This window comes from Manis javanica, chromosome 7 (genome assembly GCF_040802235.1).
Source record: "Manis javanica isolate MJ-LG chromosome 7, MJ_LKY, whole genome shotgun sequence".
In the NCBI taxonomy this organism is placed as follows: domain Eukaryota; kingdom Metazoa; phylum Chordata; class Mammalia; order Pholidota; family Manidae; genus Manis; species Manis javanica.
The window spans coordinates 11,483,289-11,504,467 of NC_133162.1; the positions used below are offsets into that span (position 1 = coordinate 11,483,289).

General features: G+C 44.9%; 1 protein-coding gene and 1 long non-coding RNA gene across 2 annotated transcripts; one reads left to right on the forward strand and one right to left on the reverse strand.

Annotated features, from left to right (window-relative positions):
* Positions 1-357: 357 nt before the first annotated feature.
* NANOS1 (nanos C2HC-type zinc finger 1) lies at positions 358-2,236 on the reverse strand. Its single transcript, XM_017655296.3, has one exon. It carries the CDS (start codon positions 2,234-2,236, stop codon positions 1,367-1,369), a length of 870 nt encoding a protein of 289 aa, XP_017510785.3. The 3' UTR covers positions 358-1,366.
* A 295-nt stretch (positions 2,237-2,531) lies between these two features.
* Positions 2,532-6,130, forward strand: LOC118971104 (uncharacterized). Its single transcript, XR_005059371.2, has 3 exons — positions 2,532-2,656; positions 2,967-3,142; positions 3,857-6,130. It is a non-coding gene; the product is annotated as an uncharacterized lncRNA (long non-coding RNA).
* The last annotated feature ends 15,049 nt before the right edge of the window (positions 6,131-21,179 follow it).

Consider the following 21,179-nt stretch of genomic DNA (forward strand, 5'->3'; position numbering starts at 1 on the left):
TTCTCTGTTTGCCTCCTGTATCTTTCTTGATGGTAGATAGCTATGCCAAGTGGTGTGGCATCCATCAATATATATTTAAAAATTAGGGTGGGAGGTGAAAAAGGGGCTAAGAACCTTTGCTTAAGGATCAGGTTTAGTCTCTTTTTATGGGTAATTGGTGTGGGGTTCCAGAAAGAGGGTCTAGCATGGGAATATGAGGGGGACTGTATTCCTCCTCTCCAATTCCACAATTAGTGCTTATTTCTGGTTTGACGACTGCCTATGCCTACAGTTAGACACAACCCCCGAGTGGAACATTTTTGAATAGAGGTTATTACACTAACCTTACAGAGCGCAAAGGATTGTGTCTTCCAGCTGTTACTTCTCAAACTAAACGGAATGAACTTTCCACTACTAAGGAACCCTGAATCTGAGCAGTTCAGGGTGAATTAATACTGCTCCCTTTTAATACCACAAATATTTTTAACGAACTGGAAATGGGGGGTGGGTGCATAGACAAAAGCAAAGTTATAGGCAAGATTATAATGAATTCATGTACTATTAACTGTATAAATACACAAGTCAAATTCTTTAAACAGCACCATTTCCAAGTGTATACACAATAGAATTATAAGTTGGCACAGTTTTTAAAGGTGAAAATTGCTAGTTGCTAGTTCATTAATAAAAGATCCTGGTACACAAAAGGATAGAGAGCTTCTACCTGCTACAGATTGTGCAATTTTACACCTCCAGTTAGGACAGAAACAAGCCACAAGGAGGAACTACCCATCCAGATTAATACTGGAAAGTATTTACTAAATCTTCACTTTTCAAAACGGTGATGCTACCAGGCAGGGGCTTGCCTCACTTGGAATTAGAATAACTTTTTAGGACAACTAAAATACTAGTTCTTTCAAACAATAAAAGTCATTTTACCGACATTCCATAAAATCACCAGTTTTAGATGGAGGCTTTTAAAAAAATATTCTAGACCTAGTAAAGTGCCTCCATTCATAAAATTAAACACCGAAGATTAAGATTGAGACCATTTCATACTGATGCACATCTAAAACAGGCCGATGTACAGTAAACAGCTCCTCTAAATTGTATTTCAGTTAATGCGATAATACACATCCAGCCTTCATCGTTTGGATGTGCACAAACTAGGAACGCGAGAGAAACAAGATTCTAGCGTGTAGTCTCAACTGATCTTCAACAGGAAAGTACTCCGTACGGCCGACTTGCTTCGGAAAAACGAAGACGACGACTCAAGTTGAGCCAACTGCTGAGCTCCACGCCTCCTCGACAGCGGCGGAAAGATAGTGCGAAGACCACGAGAGAGTGGCCAGGCGGTGGCCCTGGTGGCCATAGACCGGCGCCGAGGCTCTCAGCGCAGCTTCTTGCCGGGCAGGCCGTCTCTGGCGCTGCGCGGCGGCGGGCGGGCGGCGGGCGGCGGTGGCACTTTGGAGAGCGGGCAGTACTTGATGGTGTGCGCGTTGTCGCCGCTGGCGCCGCACAGGGGACACGTGTAGCGGCGCAGCACGGGGCACAGTACTCGCCCGTCGGGTCCCTTCAGGATGTGGGTGGTGTAGAGCGCTACCGCCTCCCTGTTATTCCGGCAGAAGACGCACACCGGCAGGTCGGGCTTGAGCAGTCGGGTGGTGGCCGCCCCGGAGGCGGCGTGCAGCCGGGGCTCCGCCACCCACGCCGGGGCCCGCTCTTCGCGCTGCGCCACCTCGGCGGTGGCAGCGGGCGCGCAGCCCAGCAGCACGGCTGCAGCGCGCCCAGCGAACGGGCTCAGCTCGGCGAAGCGCTCCTCCAGCAGCCCGGCCTCGGCGGGGCCAGCGCACAGCTCTAGCGCGCGCAGCTCCAGCGCGCCCCCCAGGTAGCGGCCTCGGGACCCCGGCTCGTCGCTGTCGTCGTCGTCGTCGTCGTCATAGTCGGGCGGCCCCAGCGCCGGCCCCAGCGCCCCGGGCCCAGCCCCCCCGTGGGGGGAGCAGCAGGACGAGGAGGGGGAGGAGGGCGGGGAGCCACCGCTTCCGCCGCCGTCCCCGCTGCGGGCGCAGTCGAAGCGCGGCTCGCTGTCCACTGCCTTAGTGATGAGCGTGGCGAGCCCCAGGTAGTCGTTCCACGAGCTGAAAGGCTGAGGGTGCGCCGGGCCCTGGGCGCTCACGTAGCGGGCACTGGGCACGAGCGCCATGGGCGCGGGGGCGCGGCCGCGGCGGGACGAGCGGGGCGCCCACGGGAAAGCCTCCATGGGCGGGCCGCGGGCCGCGAGCACCGCCTCTCCGCCGCCGGCGCGGGCCAGACGGGAGGTACACGCCGAGCCTGGCCGCCGGCCTGCCGCGGGGTGGGGCCGCCTCGCCGCCTTTTATTGGGCCCGCCCCCGCCGGCCTCGCCGCCGCGGTCCTGCCCCGTGCGTCCCCCCGCCCCGGCCACCTCGCCCGCGCCCTGGACGGAGGCAGAGCGGAGGCGGGCGCGCCGGGGGCGGGCGGGCAGTGCGCGCGCTCCGCTCCGGCCCACGCGGCTCCGTGCCCGCCGCGCTGCGCCAGCCTTGCCAGCTGTGGAGCGGCTTGCTTTCTGGGAGGGGAAGGCGAGGCACCGCCTCAGGTCCCGGCGCTAATTGGCTGCCTACCAGAGGCCCCTGCGCCATGGACGCCGCTCCGGACGCTGATTGGTGAATCTGGAGGAGGGGGTGTGCCCTGCCCAAGCAGCTGGGAAGGGCGGGGAGGGGAAAGTAGAAGAGAGGGGGTAAGGGCGGGGTGGTTTTCTGAACCCGCCGGAGCCTCCCTGAGCGCGAGCTGTGTCCCGGGTTTGGAACAGGTGACCAGGCCTGGGTATCCCTTGACCTGGTAGTGAAATTCGTGAAGGACAGGGGTAGGCAAAGTGATGGAGGAATGTCCCAAGGTTCACGCACCCCCCCACCCAACCTTTAATGCCCCGGGCCAACCTTCTGAGAAGCCCCTTCTCTCCTTCCTCTTCACCAGCATCAGCAAGAAAAGCTGTGGGGAGACAGGGCTTGGCGCAATCTAAGGTTGTAGTTTTCAAGTCAGAGCTGCCCTACAATCAAGTCACTTCGTTCTCATAAGTGCTCTGGAGAGCTTTCAGCTGGGTGAAATCTTCGCACAAACCTCTGCGGTTCAGGGGTTATGGTTCTTGCCACGTAAGTAGTGGAGGGACGCGGGATTTTCCGCAGCACGCAGCAGCTTTCCAACAGGTGTTCAGAGACTAGGTGGCCATTAGCTGGTGACTCAGATAGGAATGGGGCCCGGGCGAGAAAATCTTCAGTTCCAGGACTGTGATTGGTGTGTGAGGGTGTGTCCGTGAAGCTTCTTAGCTTCCAGCGGGCCATATAAAAATCTGGGCTGTATGTGCAGTTTGAAAAACAAAGCATATTCACCACAATTTAATGCTTTGAAATGCATAAAATATTTTGTAAAAACAATGGGAAATAAATCAGGTTTTGATTAGGAGGGTACAAGGTAGTCATGCCCTTCCTTGGAAAAGGGGCAACACTTTAAAAAAAGAAAAGAAGGAAAGGTTTTAGGTCCTGGGAGGGGTTCCTTTAGGGGTCTGTGGGACCTGGAAAATGCCACCTCTGGTGGCTCGACTGGCAGGCAAGGTGGGCTTCATAGGGCAGAGTAGGGCTTTCCTTGCCCTCTGTGGACATGCTGTGGCTGTTGCAACAAGGAGACAAGGTGGTTGGTGCTGGCAGCCCTCATTAGGCGGGAGGCTATGCTCTTGCAGGTTTAGAATGGCCCAACTGGGGCTACCTAGAACCTAGTGCTGGCATTAGTTAACATTAGAATGAATGAGTGAACCAGATGTCGGCAGTGGAAAGGACCTTTGAGATCATTCAACCCAATCTTAATTTCAGATGAAAATAATGAGACTCAGAGAAGAGAAAGAAGGACTCCTTTAAGCTCACATGGTGAATATGTCATAGCCAGACCCAGGGCTCAAGCACCTTCATGACTGGCTTGGTGATCTTACTACATGGACCCTGAAGGTATTTCAGACCAAGTCTCCACATACATCAGCAGAAATCAAGTGTACAACATGTGGGAAGCTGGAAAAGAAGTGAGGTTTGGCTTGAGCCCCTGCCCTCAGAAAGCATCTCAGGGAGGGAGCAGGTGGCAGGCACAGGGAAGGCCTCGGAGCAGTACGTGATGCCTGTGTGGGCCTCCTGTCCTCCCGAGGAGTTGGAAATACGTATTTCAGTCTCTTCCTCACCTCCTACTCCCTAATGGTTGATTTAAGTCCTGAAACCAGATCGTATTATTTTACCCTGGCCAACCCAATTACTTTTTCAGGTTTATGTTGGCACTCAAGTTAAAAAGTCATTCCTTTATTTCCTCCCCAATCTTCCCCCAAAATAAATAAAAGAGCCCGAGTGGCCTGGGGCTCCCGCAGAAGTGTGGCAGGTTTGCTGACACTGACCTCTGAGCTCTTACCACAAGAACGCTGGCCCCCAGAGTGGTATGAAGATGATTATTCTATAAATGGAAAATTCCGCTCTGTTCAGGCAGCCCTGCAGCCTGCATACTTTCAAGGTATGTAGACTTCTCAAGCTCTGAGGAGTGGGAGCCCCAGTTCTGAGAAAAACTTTTGCAAGGGAAGTTTAAAACTACCAGCTGCTGTGTCTGATCCCCCTTGGTCAGGCCAAAGAGGGGATGGCAAGTAAGTTAGGCCTCCTTTCTTCTCCCACATGGTTTTTTTAGCCCTTGTGGTTTTACCAGGGGGAATAAAAACTTAAGCGAATGTCAAGAAGAACAAATGTCTTGATTTTGAGTTGCAGGCTATGTGGGTGGGTTGCAACAAATGGCAAGGAGCTGCCCTGGAAAGATGTGGAAGGGAGCTCATGTGTCCTGGGAGTCTAACTGTGTGCTGTTTCCCCAGGCTGCTCACCTTGATTGCGATCAGCCTTGCCCACAGTAGGTGTTTGATTCAGAAAGAATGACTGTAAGTGAAGGCAAAGTGCATGAAGGCTTTTGTTTCCTGGCACATGCTGGCCTTAATACACTGGGGACCTTTGCTGTTAGTGACCAAAGAAGGGCCAGGGTGGGTGCCTGATCCAGCTCTGGGTTAAATAAACAGTTAGTTTTGTCACTAAGCACAGGCCTCCGGCTGGCCATGAGCTCTCCAGCAATTTTTGAGGTGGCAGAACTGATGTCAGAGATGTTTTCAGCACCTTAATGAAGTCTGGTAGCCTTTTTTTCCCCTTTCCGGAAGCTTGGAATGAAACGAATAGCCTAAGTATGAAAGTTTCTTCAAGGGATTACCTTCAAATTGGTGGAGACAGGAAGACAGGTCAGGACAGGCCTCATCTCAGAGGTTAGAGGGTGTTCAGTTTCTTCTGAAATGGGGCCTGCGTGGCACAGACAGAAGGCTCTGGCAGAGCTGGGGTGGGTGGTGGGGAGGGCTGTTGGGGCTCTGCATTCCCATTTCTCTGAATGGCTCCAGCTCCCAGGCGTCTTGAGGCTCTTCAGAAACATGAGGTCAGCCCTGGGGAATGAGGCAGCTTGGCAGGCGTCCAGGCAGCTACAGAGATGCTGTTTGTCAGGCTCTGGGTTCCTGCTGCCTTGCCTGCCAAACTCGGGCAGGAAGTGCTGGGCCTTGGAAGTGGGTGAGGTGCTTTTGGGCATGTCAGGGCTCTCTGCTCTAACGGCATTGACTTTGTCCATATTATGCCTCCGGCCAAGGTCAGAGACTGGGGATGGGGCTCCTGCCCTTTGGGAGCTTTGAGTCAGTTGGCTGTAGGTGGTTGAGAAGCCACGTGCCGAATGGCTCGAGCTTGCCGAGTTTTAATCCAAGCCCTTCTGCAGTCGCGTCTGGCCTTCCACGAGGGACTTAGCCACTCGGGGCCCCCAGCTCCTTCCTCTCTCTGGCAGGAGTCTCACCGTGAAAAGCCACATCTCCCTTCTTGCTTGCTTACTCTCATTCTGGAGGAGTCTATCCTTCGTCCTCGGGCTGACCTGTGCTAGGTATAAACCAGCAAAAACCTCCCATTTCCGCCAAACAAGATTTGGGTAGGAGAGTTCTGGTGACCCAGTTCTGGTCCCTGAAAAATAAGGAGGACTCGGGGAAGGTGGTTGCTCCCTTGTTTAAGAGGCAAAAAAAAAAAAAAAGAGAAAGAGTGGGAGCCTCACCATTTTTTGGCCAATAGCAGGTTGCTATTGGGCCGAGGCTTAGGGCCGAGGCTTAGGGCCGAGGCTTAGGGCCGAGGCTGCCCTAAGATGAGAAATCTGAAGGGCAGAGCTGGTGCGGTGTGGTGAGGGCTGATCGGGAGAGTTATTGAAAAAGCCTTGGTGACATTGTTGATGACTTGGTGACTTGGTGACTTGTTACACAGGATAATTAAATGTCTTCATGTTTCAGCCCCTGCCGTCACATATTCTTTTACTTGCAGCTGAGTCCATTCTAACTGAAACATGTAGTAATATGGGAAAAGTGCATTTGGTAATTCTGTCAAGGTGGTAGGTGACCAAGTCTGGCCAGATGGAGGTGACAGTCACATCGTGTGTGTGTGTGTGTGTGTGTGTGTGGGTGTGTGGGTGTGTGTACAGGGTAGGAAGGAAATACAGAGAACTGAGAACAGGAGCTTTGCAGTGTCCTCCTCACCCATTCTGCCTTGTGCTGGTCTCCCAGTGAGGAGTAATACCACCTTCACACCAGGTGTTCACAGCACCGGCTCACATGTCCCACGTGCTGCACAACTGCCCCCCTGCCTGCCCTGAGGCAGGTACTGTGGTACCTGCATGTGATGGGTGAAGGGAAGGCTCAGTCGGTTGGGCACCCATGCTGCATGGTCCACAGCCAGCAGGGCTCAGGTTTAAGCCTGTTTCCGTCACTTCAGAGCTGGGCTTGCGCCTACTCTGGTGCACCTGGCCGTCCTCTAGCCGTGGGCTTCTGGGGCCCACATAGGGGAGACTGGCTGGGAGCATAGGTGCTGGGGAGACAGAAGGAGACCATGCAAGAAGCCGTCTGGGGAAAAACTGGACACATTTCTCTCTGTGTCAGAGATGTCTCCAAACAAAGGCAATTCCATTTAAAAGTGGTCTGAAGTTTTCTACTTTGGTACAGTGAGTAATCCTTTCTCTGTAATACACTCTTCCACCTCCCAGCTCTGTGGTTTCTTTTAAAAATCTGGGTTGTCCCAATTTTGTTTAAAGCAGGATATGCCTAGAGGCTGACAGCCTGAAGGGCAGATGGCCCCGGATTGATGGTGCTAATAATAGTAGTAATGAAAACTGGAAGGTAGGAGCTGGTGTAAGGCACCAAGCAGGAACTCATATCATTTCTTAAATCCTCCGTGCATTCCTACAAAGATACGCATTTCACAAAAAGAAAAATGAGGTTTTGGGAGGCCAAAAGAGGGCACTCAGCATCTCCCAGCTAGTTAGTGAGGAGGATTTCTCCCGGGCCCGTGCTGTGAGCCGCCATACGTCTCAACCGTCTCCTAGTCCATAGACATTCATTCGTTCGAATTCCCCACATCACACCTCCCCACCTCGTCCTGTGCTTCCCTAAATGGGACCATCAGCCTTCTCCTGCTCATCTTCAACTCCTGCTGTCTTCAAGAGAGCAGGAAAAGTGGAGGCCCCTGATAGAAGAGTTATACATAAAAGGGTAAACTGTAAGGTCAGGGCTGTTCTCCAGGGGGCCTGAGGGCTGGGGTGGGGGAAGATGAGGTCAGTGAAGGGGATGAGCCCAAGCAGGGCTGCTGTGTATGGTTTGCAGGTTGTGCACTGCACAAGGGTTTCCCATCTGAGGAGGTGCCTCTTGCTTCGTAGATGTGGTAATACATAGGTGAGTGAATCTTCTATAGTTTTCTGGTGATTCTGGCGTGAAGTGTCTTTTTTTTTAATGGAATCAGTCTATTACAACAATTTTCTTACGGATGTAAAAAGATGTCTTATGAAAGAAATATCTTCTCCTCATTTGCCCAAAGCCCAGAGCTTTGGCTCTGGCCAGGCATGGCATGCTGAATTCTTTGAAAGCAGGCCTCAAGTTTGTCATCAGCTAGGTGCCCACAGGCCCTTTTAAAGCTCCAGGTGGAGCATCTCCCTAAGTGAGCTGATCTGGTGGGTGCCAGGCACTGTTCTGCCCTTGTGGTTACATGTAGATCAATGGCTCTGGGGGGATTAACACTTTTTTTTAAACAATTTTTTAAAATTAAGGTATCATTGATATACACTCTTATGAAGGTTTCACGTGAAAAACAATGTGGTTACTACATTCACCCATATTATCGAGTCCCCTCCCCATGCCCCATTGCAGTCACTGCCCATCAGTGTGATAAGATGCCACAGAGTCACTACTTGTCTTCATGCTACACTCTCTTCCCCATGATCCCCCCAACACCATGTGCACTAATCATAATGCCCCTCGATCCCCTTCTTCCTCCCTACCTGCCCTCCCACACCCCTACCTACTTGCCCTCCCTCCCCCACCCCTCTCCTTTGGTAACGATTAGTCCCTTCTTGGAGTTTGTGAGTCTGCTGCTGTTTTGTTCCTTCAGTTTTGCTTCATTGTTATACTCCACAAATGAGGGAAATCATTAGGCACTTGTCTTTCTCTGCCTGGCTTATTTCACTGAGCATAATGTCCTTCAGCTCCATCCATGTTGTTGCAAATGGTAGGATTTGTTTATTTCTTATGGCTGAATAGTATTCCATTGTGTGTATGTACCACCTCTTCTCGATCCATTCATCTACTGATGGACACTTAGGTTGCTTCCATATCTTCGCTATTGTAAATAGTGCTGCAATAAACATAGGGGTGCAGACTTCTTTTTGAATCTGAGAACTTGTATTCTTTGAGTAAATTCCTAGAAGTGGAATTACTATGTCAAATAGTATTTCAATTTTTAATTTTTTGAGGAACCTCCATATTGCTTTCCACAATGGTTGAACTATTTTATATTCCCACCAGCAGTGTAGGAGGGTTCCCCTTTCTCTGCATCCTCACCAGCATGTGTTGTTCTTAGTCTTTTAGATGCTGGCCATCCTAACTGATGTGAGGTGATATCTTATTGTGGTTTTAATTTGCATTTCTGTGATAATTAGTGATGTGGAGCATCTTTTCATGTATCTGTTGGCCATCTGAATTTCTTCTTTGGAGAACTGTCTCTTCATATCCTCCGCCCATTTTTTAATTGGGTTATTTGCTTTTTGGGTGTTGAGGCATGTGAGTTCTTTATATATCTTGGATGTTAACCCCTTGTCAGATCTGTCATTTACACATATATTATCCCATATTGTAGGGTGCCTTTTTGTTCTGATGATGGTGTCCTTTGCTGTACAGAAGCTTTTTAGTTTGATGTAGTCCATTTGTTCATTTTTGTTTTTGTTTCTCTTGCCCAAGGAGATGCGTTCAGGAAAAAGTTTCTCATGTTTATATTCAAGAGATTTTTGCGTATGTTTTCTTCTAAGAGTTTTATGGTTTCATGACTTACATTCAGGTCTTTGATCCATTTCCAGTATACTTTTGTGTATGGGGTTAGACAACAGGGATTAACACCTTTAAGATCCCTGAGGTCATTTTCGACATCTCCTGGTCTCACCTGATGCACATTATGCCTTCCCAGCTGTCCTGAGTTGCTTAGGGATTTCTTGTGCCCTCTCGGGGCCTGTCCACGACAGGGGGATGGCTGCTGTTTTGGTCCCGGGGTGTCCAGGCTTAGTGACAGAGGCAGGATGGTATGAAGTGAGTAGCCTCAAGCTGTTTCCCTCCTCTGAACCTCCGTTTCCTCTCATCTAAAGTTGGTGGTCCAAGTGATTTCTTGGTCCTCTCCGGCTCTAAAGTTTATTTGTTCACCATCAGGGCTTGGGACTGAGTGGTGAAGAAGATGGACCTGCTCTGACCTCGTGGTGTTTCCTCTCTGACTGGCCAGACACCCAGGCAAACAGGGGATGATGCTTTGCTGGGGGGCATATCAGGTTCCTCTTGCTGCTGTAGCATTTTACCACCAACATTGTGGCTTAAAACAACACAAACTTATTTTCTTACCGTCCCGGAAGTCAGAAGTCTCCTGGGGCTAAGATGAAGGTGTCAGCAGAGCTGCGCTCCTTTCTGGAGGCTCCAGGGGAGAATCTGTTTCTAGTTTTTAGGGGGCTCATGGTCCCTTTTCTTCTTCAAAGCCAGCAAAGCAGATGAGCCCATGCAGTAGTGTATGTGTGGGATACTCTAAACACACTTAAAATAATGATGGTGAAAATGTTATTTAATCTGTGGTTAAAACTAACAGCTAAATACAATAGTACCAGTAACAACAGGGTGTGCATGGTCGGCGGCTGGAGTGAAGTGCTGTACAATCCTTACATTGCTCAGGAGGACGGTAAAGATACCGACTTGAGTATTTCTTAAGTCATGGGAAGTTTCAAGCATTACAAAAGCAGGGTTCACGTCTAAAGAGCCCTAGCCCAGTTTACCCTTCAACTTACTTCTTATCTCCACACCTGTTTTTCCCTCCATCTCCCACATTGTGGATCATTTTTTTAAATTAAAAAATTAAAAAAAATTTTGGTATCATTAATATATGCACTTACATGAATGACATTGTGGTTACTAGACTCCCTCCATTATCAAGTCCCCACCACATACCCCATTACAGTCACTGTCCATCATTGTAGTGAGATGCCATAGAGTCACCACTTGTCTTCTCTGTGCTATACTGCCTTCCCCGTGCCCCCCCCCCCCGCATTATGTGTGCTAATCATAATGCCCCTTTTTCCCCTTATCCCTCCCTTCCCACCTACCCTCCCCAGTCCCTTTCCCCTTGGTAACTGCTAGCCCATTCTTGGGTTCTGTGAGTTTGCTGCTGTTTTGTTCCTACAGTTTTTTCTTTGTTCTTATACTCCACAGATCAGTGAAATCATTTGGTACTTGTCTTTCTCCGCTTGGCTTATTTCACTGAGCATAATACCCTCTAGCTCCATCCATGTTGTTGCAAATGGTAGGATTTGTTTTCTTCTTATGGCTGAATAATATTCCATTGTGTATATGTGCCACATCTTCTTTATCCATTCATCTACTGATGGACACTTAGGTTGCTTCCATTTCTTGGCTATTGTAAATAGTGCTGCGATAAACATAGGGGTGCATCTGTCTTTTTCAAACTGGGCTCCTGCATCCTTAGGGTAAAGTACACACTGTGGATCATTTTAAAGAAAATCCTGCACATCACTGTTAATTAAATTTAGATTTTCATAGGTTAAGTATGTCTATTAAAATATTTAGGGAACCCGCTAAAATAAAAAAGAAAATAGAGGATATAACTTTCAAAGCCTTAGATGTAAAGAAATGGAATGAATAAAAAATAATCATTATAAAAGAGAGCATGACAGAAGGAAAAAGAATCATGGGACAGGTAGAACGAATGGGAAGTGTGCAATAAGATGGAAGAAATAAATCTAAACATTAATTACTTATAATAAATGGAAATGGACTAAATGGTTCTGTTAAAATACAAAATTTCAGACTGGACTTAAAAAACGGCTCTCTCTCTCCTCTGTAAGAAACACATCTGAAAGATAAGGCTGCAGAAAGGTTAAAGGTAAAAGGGTGGAAGTAAATGGGCCTCGACACTAACACAGGAAAGCTGGCCTAGCTGTGCCTATGGAATAGGCTTCATGGCAAAGAGCGGCACTTGAGACAGAAGGGTGGCTATGCAATGTAAGAGGTTCAGCTTGCCAGGAAAATACAACAGCTCTCAACTAGTACATACCTAATAATTTAGCTGCAAAGTGTGTGAATAAAAGCTGTAGAAGCTGCAAGGAGAAATAGGCAAATCCACCATTTTAGTGGGAGATGTAACAACTCTTTCTTAGGTAAAGCAAAGTATCAAGGGTTTAGGGGATTTGAATAACAGTGAATTTGACTTTATAAATACATGTATGTGTGTGTGTGTATATATATATATATATATATATATATACACACACCCACACCAGGGTATGTGGGGTGCTGATCCCCCATGCAATTGAAAATCCACATAACTTTTGACTCCACCAAAACTTAACTACTAATAGCTTATTGTTGATCCCAGGCTTTACCAATAACATCAACAGCTGATTATGTATATGTATGATTTTATGTGTATTATGTACTGTATTCTTACAATAAAGTTAGCTAGAGAAAAAAGTGTTTTTTCAAATTGTCTCAGATCTCCAAAAAATTTTCCTATGTATTTATTAAAAATAATCCCTGAATAAATAGACCTGTGCAGTTCAAACCCTTGTTGTTCAAGGGTAGGCTGCATCTATATACACACACATATGTATATACTTATATATGCACATATATGTACATATCTATGCATAATTAAATAAAATTAAACAGTGCTCTAAGTAACTGCAAATTTTACGTTCTTTTTAAACACTCATAGAGCATTTGTAAAAGTTGATTGGAATCTGCCATCAATGAAGTATTACCAAATTTGGTAGGATTGGTATCACATAGGATTCTCTGGCACAATCCCATTTCATCAGAAATCAACAACAGAAGTTAACTAGAAAAGGATGTAATATGGAAAAATGAAGGAATGAATGAAAGAAATGATAGATGGTCGAAAGAGCTGAAAAGTTGATTCTTATAAAAGACAAAATTAACTTTTGGCAGGGTTTAACAAGAATAAAAGACATGACACAAATGAAAAATTTTTTCTTACTCTACATGCTTCATAAGTTTAAAAATTTGTACACAAAATGGACAAATTGCCAGAAAACAAAAACTCAGGTAGAATTAAAAAATCTCAGTAGTCCTGTAACATTTCATGAATTAAATCAGCGTTAAAAATCTCACAAAGAAAACACAAGATGCAGTCAATTTAAAGATAAATTCTGTTATTCAAGGAACAAAAACTCAATCATACACAAACCTTCTAGAGCCTAGAAAAAACCATTTTCTAATTCATTTCACAAGGCTATGGTGATCTGATACAAAACATAACAAAACAAGTATAAGAAAGGAAAATGACAAGCAAACTAAACTATGAACATACATGCAGAAATTTGAGACAAAATACTAACAAACCCAGTTCAGTAATGAAAAAAAAATTTTATCAGGTCCAAGATGGATTTACTACAGGAATAGAATGTTGGCTTAACATTAGAAGTCAATTAATGTAAGTTACCACATTAACATATTGAAAGAAAAAGTACAACCACCTCAAAAGATACAGAAGAAGCATTTGATAAAATTCAACATACAGTTATGATCCAAACACTTAGAAAACTAGAAAAAAATTTCCTTAACGATAAAGCATGTCTACAAAACTCTATAGCCAATGTTGTATTTACCATTTCTATTCAGTATGGTATACTGGAGGGCTTGGAGGTTCTAGCCAGTGCGTTTTGGCAAGAAACAGAATTAACATTATAAGGATCGGGAAGGAAGAAACAAAACTGCCATTATTCATAGACCCATGATTTTTCTGTGTAGAAAATAGAAGCTGAAATAAACTGTTAGAATGAATAAGAGAGTTTAGCAAGGTTGCTGGATATAAAATCAACATGCAAAAATTAATAGCATTTCAGTATACCAGCAGAAGCAGGTAATGCTTGTTGTTATATTGCCAAAGACATATTACCAAATATGGTAATTTGGTATATTACCAAAGACCTTACCTTATTAAGGCCAAGAAAACCAACACACTCTTGAAGAAAAAGAACTAAGTGGGTAGAGGTGGGGGCTTGCCTTGCCAAAGATAAAAATTATTAAGCTTTAGTAATTTAAGTGATGTACTATTGAGGCAGCCATAGATTGAGTGGTTGAAAAGCAGACCCACATGTATAAAGAAATTTTCTGTGTGGGAAGCTTGGTCTGTAATGGACTTCACAGTGATATCATATGGATAATGGAAGATCTGTGTGGGGGAATAAAAGATCCCTACATCACACTGAGATATAAATCAATTTCAGATGGATTAAATACATGTGAAAGGGAAAACTCCAGTTTTTAAAAGAATATATATAACAACAATAACAACAAAAAGGAATGGAGCATTTGACTGGTAATGTATAGATATAAATGATTTCTGGAAATTACAACTTAAAGATAATAAGGAAAATATTCTTATGCCTTCAGGGCAGGAAAAGATTTCTTAAACAAGATACACACATGCACACAAACCCACTGACTGTAATATTGATATATATTACTTAAAATTAAGAACCTCTGTTCATCAGTAGACACCTGTAGTATGTAAAAAGACAGGTCACAAATTGAGAGGAGCTATTTGCAATATATGTGATTGATGAGGATCTTAGCACCCAGATATTTAAAAGAACCCTTAAAAATTTGGTATGAGACATACATACAGCTCAGTAGAAAGATTGGTGAAAAGTGTGAAAACTTACTGACAGAAGATATTTGAATAGCCAACAAACAAGATTTAGTCATAAATCATAAAACAAGATTTAATTTAATTATTAAATTAAAAATAAGGAAATGTACATTAAAAATAAATGAGATACCACTTTACACCACCAAACTGGCAAATCAAATCTGTCCATATCAACTGTTGACAAGAATGTGGTGGAACTGGAATTCTTAGACACTGCTAGAGTGAGTGAAATTAGCACAATCTATTTGGAAAATAATTTGGCAGTGTCTAGTAAAATTGAAATCACAAGAACTATGGGCAGTCAACCAAATATATACACTTGAGAAACTCTTGCATAGGTGTACCAGGAAACATGATTCAGAATGTTCACATGCTATCTACCAAACTAAGTGTTTGCAGTAAGAGAGATGGGCAAAACTGAGTGCCAGTTAGGACGTGGAGAAACTGGAACCCTCATACACTTGGATGGAAGTACAAAATGGCACAGCCGCTTTAAAGCAGTTTCATTGTTTTCTTTAAAGTTAAACATAAATTTATCATACCACCCAGCCATTCTCTTAGATATCTAGCTATCTATAGATACTCCTAGTTATCTACCCAAGAGAATGAAAACATGGGTCCACACAAAGACTTAAACACAAGTACTCTTAGCAGCATTATTGATAACAGCCAAAACCTGGAAATAATCCAAATAGCCACCAACTGGTGAGTGGATAAACAAGGGTAGAATAGTACTCAGCAATAAAAAGGAGCAGGCTACTTTATTAATGTAACAAGATAAAGGAATCTCAAAAACATCATGCTAAATGAAAGAAGACAGACACAAAAGATTGCATATTGTATGGTTCTACTTGTATGAAACTTCTCAAAAAGGCAACACTGTAGAGGTAGAAAGCATCAGTGGTTGCCAAGAGCCAAGAGCCCGGGGCGGATGAGTGGGTGGGATTGACTGCAATCAGGCCCGAAGGGACTGTGGTGTCGCAGGTGTCCTAAAACTGGATTGTGGTGATAGTTGCACAATTGTGTTAATTGATAGGATACTTACAATGGGTAAATGTCGTATAAATCATGCTTCAATAAAGTAAAAAAAATGTTCACTGCAGCATTATTCCTAATTACCCCAAACTGGAAACAAACCCAAATGTTCATCAGCAGTAGAATGGATAAATAAATTGTGGTATGTTTGTTCAGTGAAACTCATTAAGCAGTATTAATGAGTGAATTATAGCTCCATAAGAAAACATGGTGTCAGGAACATAATATTGAAAGAAAAAATACTTGGCAAAAGAATACAATTTAAATAAAGTTAGAAAGCATGCAAAACAAAATATTGCTTAAGGATACAGTTATATATATGGTCCAAACCATATATTGCTTAAGGATACAAAAATATTGCTTAAGGATACAAACTTATATGGGAAGAGCAAGGGGATGACCACAAAATTTAGGACAGTCTTAGGAGGGGCCTGGTGATGGCATGGGACTGGGAGGGAAATTGAATGGTGATGGCAAAGTATATGGTTTATACTCAGTTGCTCTTATTATTATTCTTTATGCCATACCCTTATTTATTTATTTACTTATTTTGGTATCATCAATCTACAACTACCTGAGGAACATTATTTACTAGGCTCCCTCCTTCATCAGGTACCCCCCACAAACCCCATTACAGTCACTGTCCATCAGCATAGTAAGATGCTGTAGAGTCACTACTTGTCTTCTCTGTATTGCACAGCCCTCCCCATGCCTCCGCCCACATTATACATGCTAATTGTAATGCCCCCTTTCTTTCCCCCATCCCATCCCTCCCTTCCCACCCATCCTCCCCAGTCCCTTTCCCTTTGGTAACTGTTAGTCCATTCTTGGGTTCTGTGATTCTGCTGCTGTTTTGTTCCTTCAGTTTTTTCTTTGTTCTTATACTCCACATATGAGTGAAATCATTTGTCCTTACCCTTATTTTTGAGGTAGTCTTTTGAATCTACTCAATACTTAATAAAAACAAAAAAAATTGGTAATAGAATGTAATGTGGTCCTTCAGCTCTGCAGCTGAGAGCTACTGAGAATTACTGCCCCAGGCTCACCATTGCATCTGATGATTAGGCTGCTCACCCAGGCAGACGTCAGTCACCACCGAGAGTGGGTTCCAGGGGTTTCCATCCATCTCTTGGTGGCAGAGTATGGATAGGGAAGTGGGGCACTGGGAGCCCCAGGCTAGGACCCTTGGTTCTTAGGCTGAACCTGGCATGGTAGATGAAGTCCAGGAAAACCATCAGCATCTACTCTGATGAGAAACAATGAGGAATCTTGGAGTGAGTGGTTATTGGACTCTGTTTACAACTTTTAAAAGTTGTAGGGAACTCTGCCTTTATGGTCAGCATCTCATGGTCATAATGAATGAATGAATTAAATAATGAATAAATGAATGAATTAAATTTAAGAAATTGCACACACACACACACAATCCAGAAGGAAATGCATGTAAACATTTACCCCATCTCCGAATTGGGAGGGTCTTTCTAAGCATTTAGATGATGAATGAAATCCCAAAGGAAAAAGCTGTAATGTCTTATATATTGTGAAAATATATAAGACATTAACAACAACGATTGCTGAAAGGCAACACAAATAACTCTTTATGGCAAATATTTTCCCAAAATAAATACTTATGGCAAGTATGTTCCCCAAACAGAAATGTAAGGCAATTATGGCAATTATTTTTCAATATGTATTTTCCAAAATGTATTTGTTACATGAGAATACCGAGTCACTATTTTAATGTTTGTATTGATATATATAACACAAATTAATCATAAAATTATTAAAAAATAGAAATGAGAAAAGGACATGAACAAATGATTCATAGATGACATAGAATTATCTATAAATACATGAGAAAAAGGTTCAACTCCAGTAACAATGAAAATGAAAGGAATGCAAATTAAAACAAGATACTATTTTTACCTATCAAATGAGTTTTAAATGCCTTCAGGTTTTCAAGAATTGGAAGTGGCTCCTTTCCTGCACTCACCTTTTTGGAGAATTATTATCTATTTGGAGAGGTAGTATCTTTTAAGAGGCTAAAAATGTTCAGACCCATTGGGTCAGTACTTGACTTCGAGGAATCTATTCACAGGAAATTAACCCCAGATTCGGTCAGAAATTCAATCAGAATATTTTTTACAGGGTTGTTTGTAATAGTACAGAATTGAAAACAACAGCCAAAAGAAAGGAGCAGTTATATAATGGTGTGTAGATATGATCTGTGATTATGTTTTTGATAATTTCTAATAACATCGGCGAATGTGCCTTATATAAAACTAACTATGGTATAATTTCGAAGTATTAACAATGGTTCTCCCTGGGCTGTGGGATTACGGAGGGGTTCCCGCCTCCCAGCACAGTGCCGAGAGTTGGGCTTTGGAGTCAAAACGGACCTTCCATCTTCAAAGCCAGCGATGGCTGGTCGAGTGTGTCTCACATCTCGTCTCTGACGCTGACTCTCCTTCCTCCCCCTTCCACTTACAAGGACCCTTCAGATGACTTTGGGTCACGTGGAAATGCAGGATCATCTCCTTATGTTAAGACCAGCTGACCAGAAACTTTAATTCCTTTTGTCATATAAGGGAGCATATTCACATTTGGGGGCCATTATTCTGCCTGCTACACTAGCTGTGTGACCTGGGGCAAATTATTCTCTCAAACGTCAGTCTCTTCATCTCTAACAGGGTTTCTCAGCCTCAGCATGATTGACATTTTGGGATGGATAATTCTTTGCTGTATGGGGCTGTCCCTGTATACTGTGGGGTGTTTAGCTGTTACTGGTGCTAGACATCAGTAGCAGCTAGATGCCAGTAGTGGCCATCGCTCCCCCACCCCCAACTCCCCCACCATGTGACAACCAGAAATGTCCCCTGACTTTGCCACATGTCCTCTGCTGGCAAAATTGCTCCTGGTTGAGAACTGACCTATAAAATGGTTGTACAGTAGCTCTTACTTCATAGTGTAGTTGTGAGTGTCCAACTTTACTTTTTTGAATGCATATTACTGTTATAGTAATTAAAACAAAATTATTGTAAATAAACTGAGCGGTTGGGCAGTAGAATTAAAGATTAAATGCCCCCAAAAGCAAAGGTACCTTTTCAGTGAAAATGTTGCAAATAAATTTTAATTATTCAAATAGTGAGTTCATTCTTTTTATGAAAAATGCAAACAACAGACAAAGCTAATATTTTCCTTCCTTACTTCTCCTCAACCCATTCCCTCTATCATTTCCTTCCCAGAGGTGACCCCGTCACCCAAGTGCCAGGAGGGTAGGGGCTTCATTTGCATTTTTCTTCATGTTATCTCCAGAGGTTGAAGTAGTTCCTAACACACTGTAGACATACAATTCATGTTTGTTGAATGAATGATGAATGAATGAGTTTAGTGTGTATGATTCCAGCTCTTTTAAAAAATGTGCTTGTAAATCCTAGTGGTTGTTAAGATTATACTCCAGTTTCATGGTTTACTAGCCGTCTGGTCAAATTACCTAACATCACAGAACCTTAATAATTTTATATGCAAAATGTGTTTAGTAATACTACCACATGGGGTTGTTGTGAGGGTATTTCAGTTCTCTGGCCTTGCATTTATATGGACGCACTCTTTTATATTTAGTATATCTGAGATTCTAAGTACTGTTCTGCAACTTGCCTTTTTCAGGAGATTTCCAGGCCAGTATATATAGAGCCACCTCATTCTTTTTAGCTGCTCTACAGATGAACCATGTTTTATTTAAGGGATGGTGTCAAACTCCCTGCTCTCCTCCTCCTGATATCTGGCAGGTGCTCCCTGAACAAAAATCTCTTGCTGAACCATTGACAGGGCAGAGTGCTCTGCAAGCTGGAGGAGCCCGTAGATATTTTCATTTTTATTGTGCAAATCTCCGAGTCTTTCTGGTTTGAATGCATCAGAGTCTGGTCTGGAAAGCTACCTGAAATTGTTTTTAGCCTGTTTAGCCAGGGGAGTTGCCCACAGAAACATGCACTCAGGGCCAGGGGCCTCTCTGCATGTGTTCTCTGTAGCAGGAGGCCCAAGCCTTTGAAGATATGCCTGGCCTAGAGTGGACCTGGCTTGGAAGCTGATTCAGGGCCTTGAGTTACTGAATCTTAAAGCAGGAATGGGGGTGTCCTGAGGTTGGCTCCAGCCAAGGTAAGGACCTTTGGAGGTGCCAGGGAACCTGTTGATGCCTGGGGACCTGTGGGGGTGCCTGGGGACCTGGGGATGCCTGGGGACCTGTGGAGGTGCCTGGGGACCTGGGGATGGCTGGGGACCTGAGGGAATGCCTGGTGACCTGTCGGGTGTTTGTTTACCTGGGGATGCCTGGCGACCTGTGGGGATGCCTGGGGACCTGGGGGTGTGCCTGGGAACCTGTGGGGATGCCTCGGGACCTATCTATGTGCCTGGAGACCTCTGGTGGCATGTGGGGACCTGGGTGTGCCTGGTGACCTGTGGGGGTGCCAGGGGACCTGTGGGGATGTCGGGGGACCTGGGGATGCCTGTGGACCTCGGGATGCCTGTGGACCTGGGGATGCCTGATCAGACTGTCTTTTTCATGGTGGTTGGGTGCTGATGGGCATTTACACTCAGGCTCTGCCCCAGCTCTCCCTCAGCTCCAAACATGGTGAATGTACACACCTGTGTGCCTTTGCACAAGCTGTTCCTGTCAGGAATACCTTTCCTTTCTCTTTTTTGGCATCAGCTCAAATGTCCCCTCTTAATAAAGCTTCATCCTTTCCTACCAAAGAAGAGCTGTCACTTTCTTCTCTGAGTGCCTGGGGTCTTTGTACCTGCTGTGTCCTGGTCACACGGCAGGACTGACCTCTGCTATCTGTCAGCTCCCCTCACCAGGTGGGGTCTTCTGCAGGCCTGGACCTCAGTGCCCATCCTCGTGCCTGGCACATCCTGGGGCTTTACAAATGTCTCCTGGGTGAGGGCAGCTCAGTGACCAGCAGAACATAGGTGCCAAGGAGCAAGCAGGAGCAGCAGCCCAGAGAGCTGGCGTAGCGAGCATCTTGAGGCACTCTCCTTGTTGGAAGTCTGTCAGCTGAGCATGATAATGGTCCCTTTTCTAGGGGTCTGACTCCCCAAACCCCAACAATCCAACCTCAGCCATCTTCTGAGCTGAGAAACGGGAAGTGAGTAAAAGGCCTTGGCTAACTGTCGGAGAGTTCTACTGAAGCATTTTTGCTGTGCCAAGAGTCAGTTTCTTTCTTAGAACCTATTAACTCTTACTTTACCTACAGTTGTAACAGGCCCCTGTGTTTGGTTTCTCAGTTCAGACCGTAAGGTGGTGGTGGTGATGGGCTGAGCATAAGCAGTTACTGAGAACCTGGCACTGAGGGGGGTGACCAGCAACCTGGAAGAAAGCTGGTGTGGCACTACTAGGGCAGAGCCACCTTGCATTGGGCCACTTGGCACTTGGATAAATAGCCCAGGTTGCATCCAGTCACCTCTATAGATGTTACTCTGTGATGGCAGGATATAGTCACTTGGTAATGTTAATTCTGAATTATTGGGGAAATACTAAATTTCAGTTATTCTCTTTAAGAAGGCAGGAAATGTATAGTACAATTTTGAATATGATTACACATAGTTTAGAGTATCTGTCGTGTGCCTATAGTCACTTAAGTGGCATCTATCTCAGAACCATGAGGTAAATAATAATAATAATAAATGTAACTGTTATTTGGTTGTTTAATCTCCAGCAACACAGAGAGTTAGGTATTATGGGTGATCTCATTTTATAGATGTGGAGGGTGAGGCTCAGAGAGGGAATGCAATACATCAAAGTCCACACAGCCAGCACGAGCTG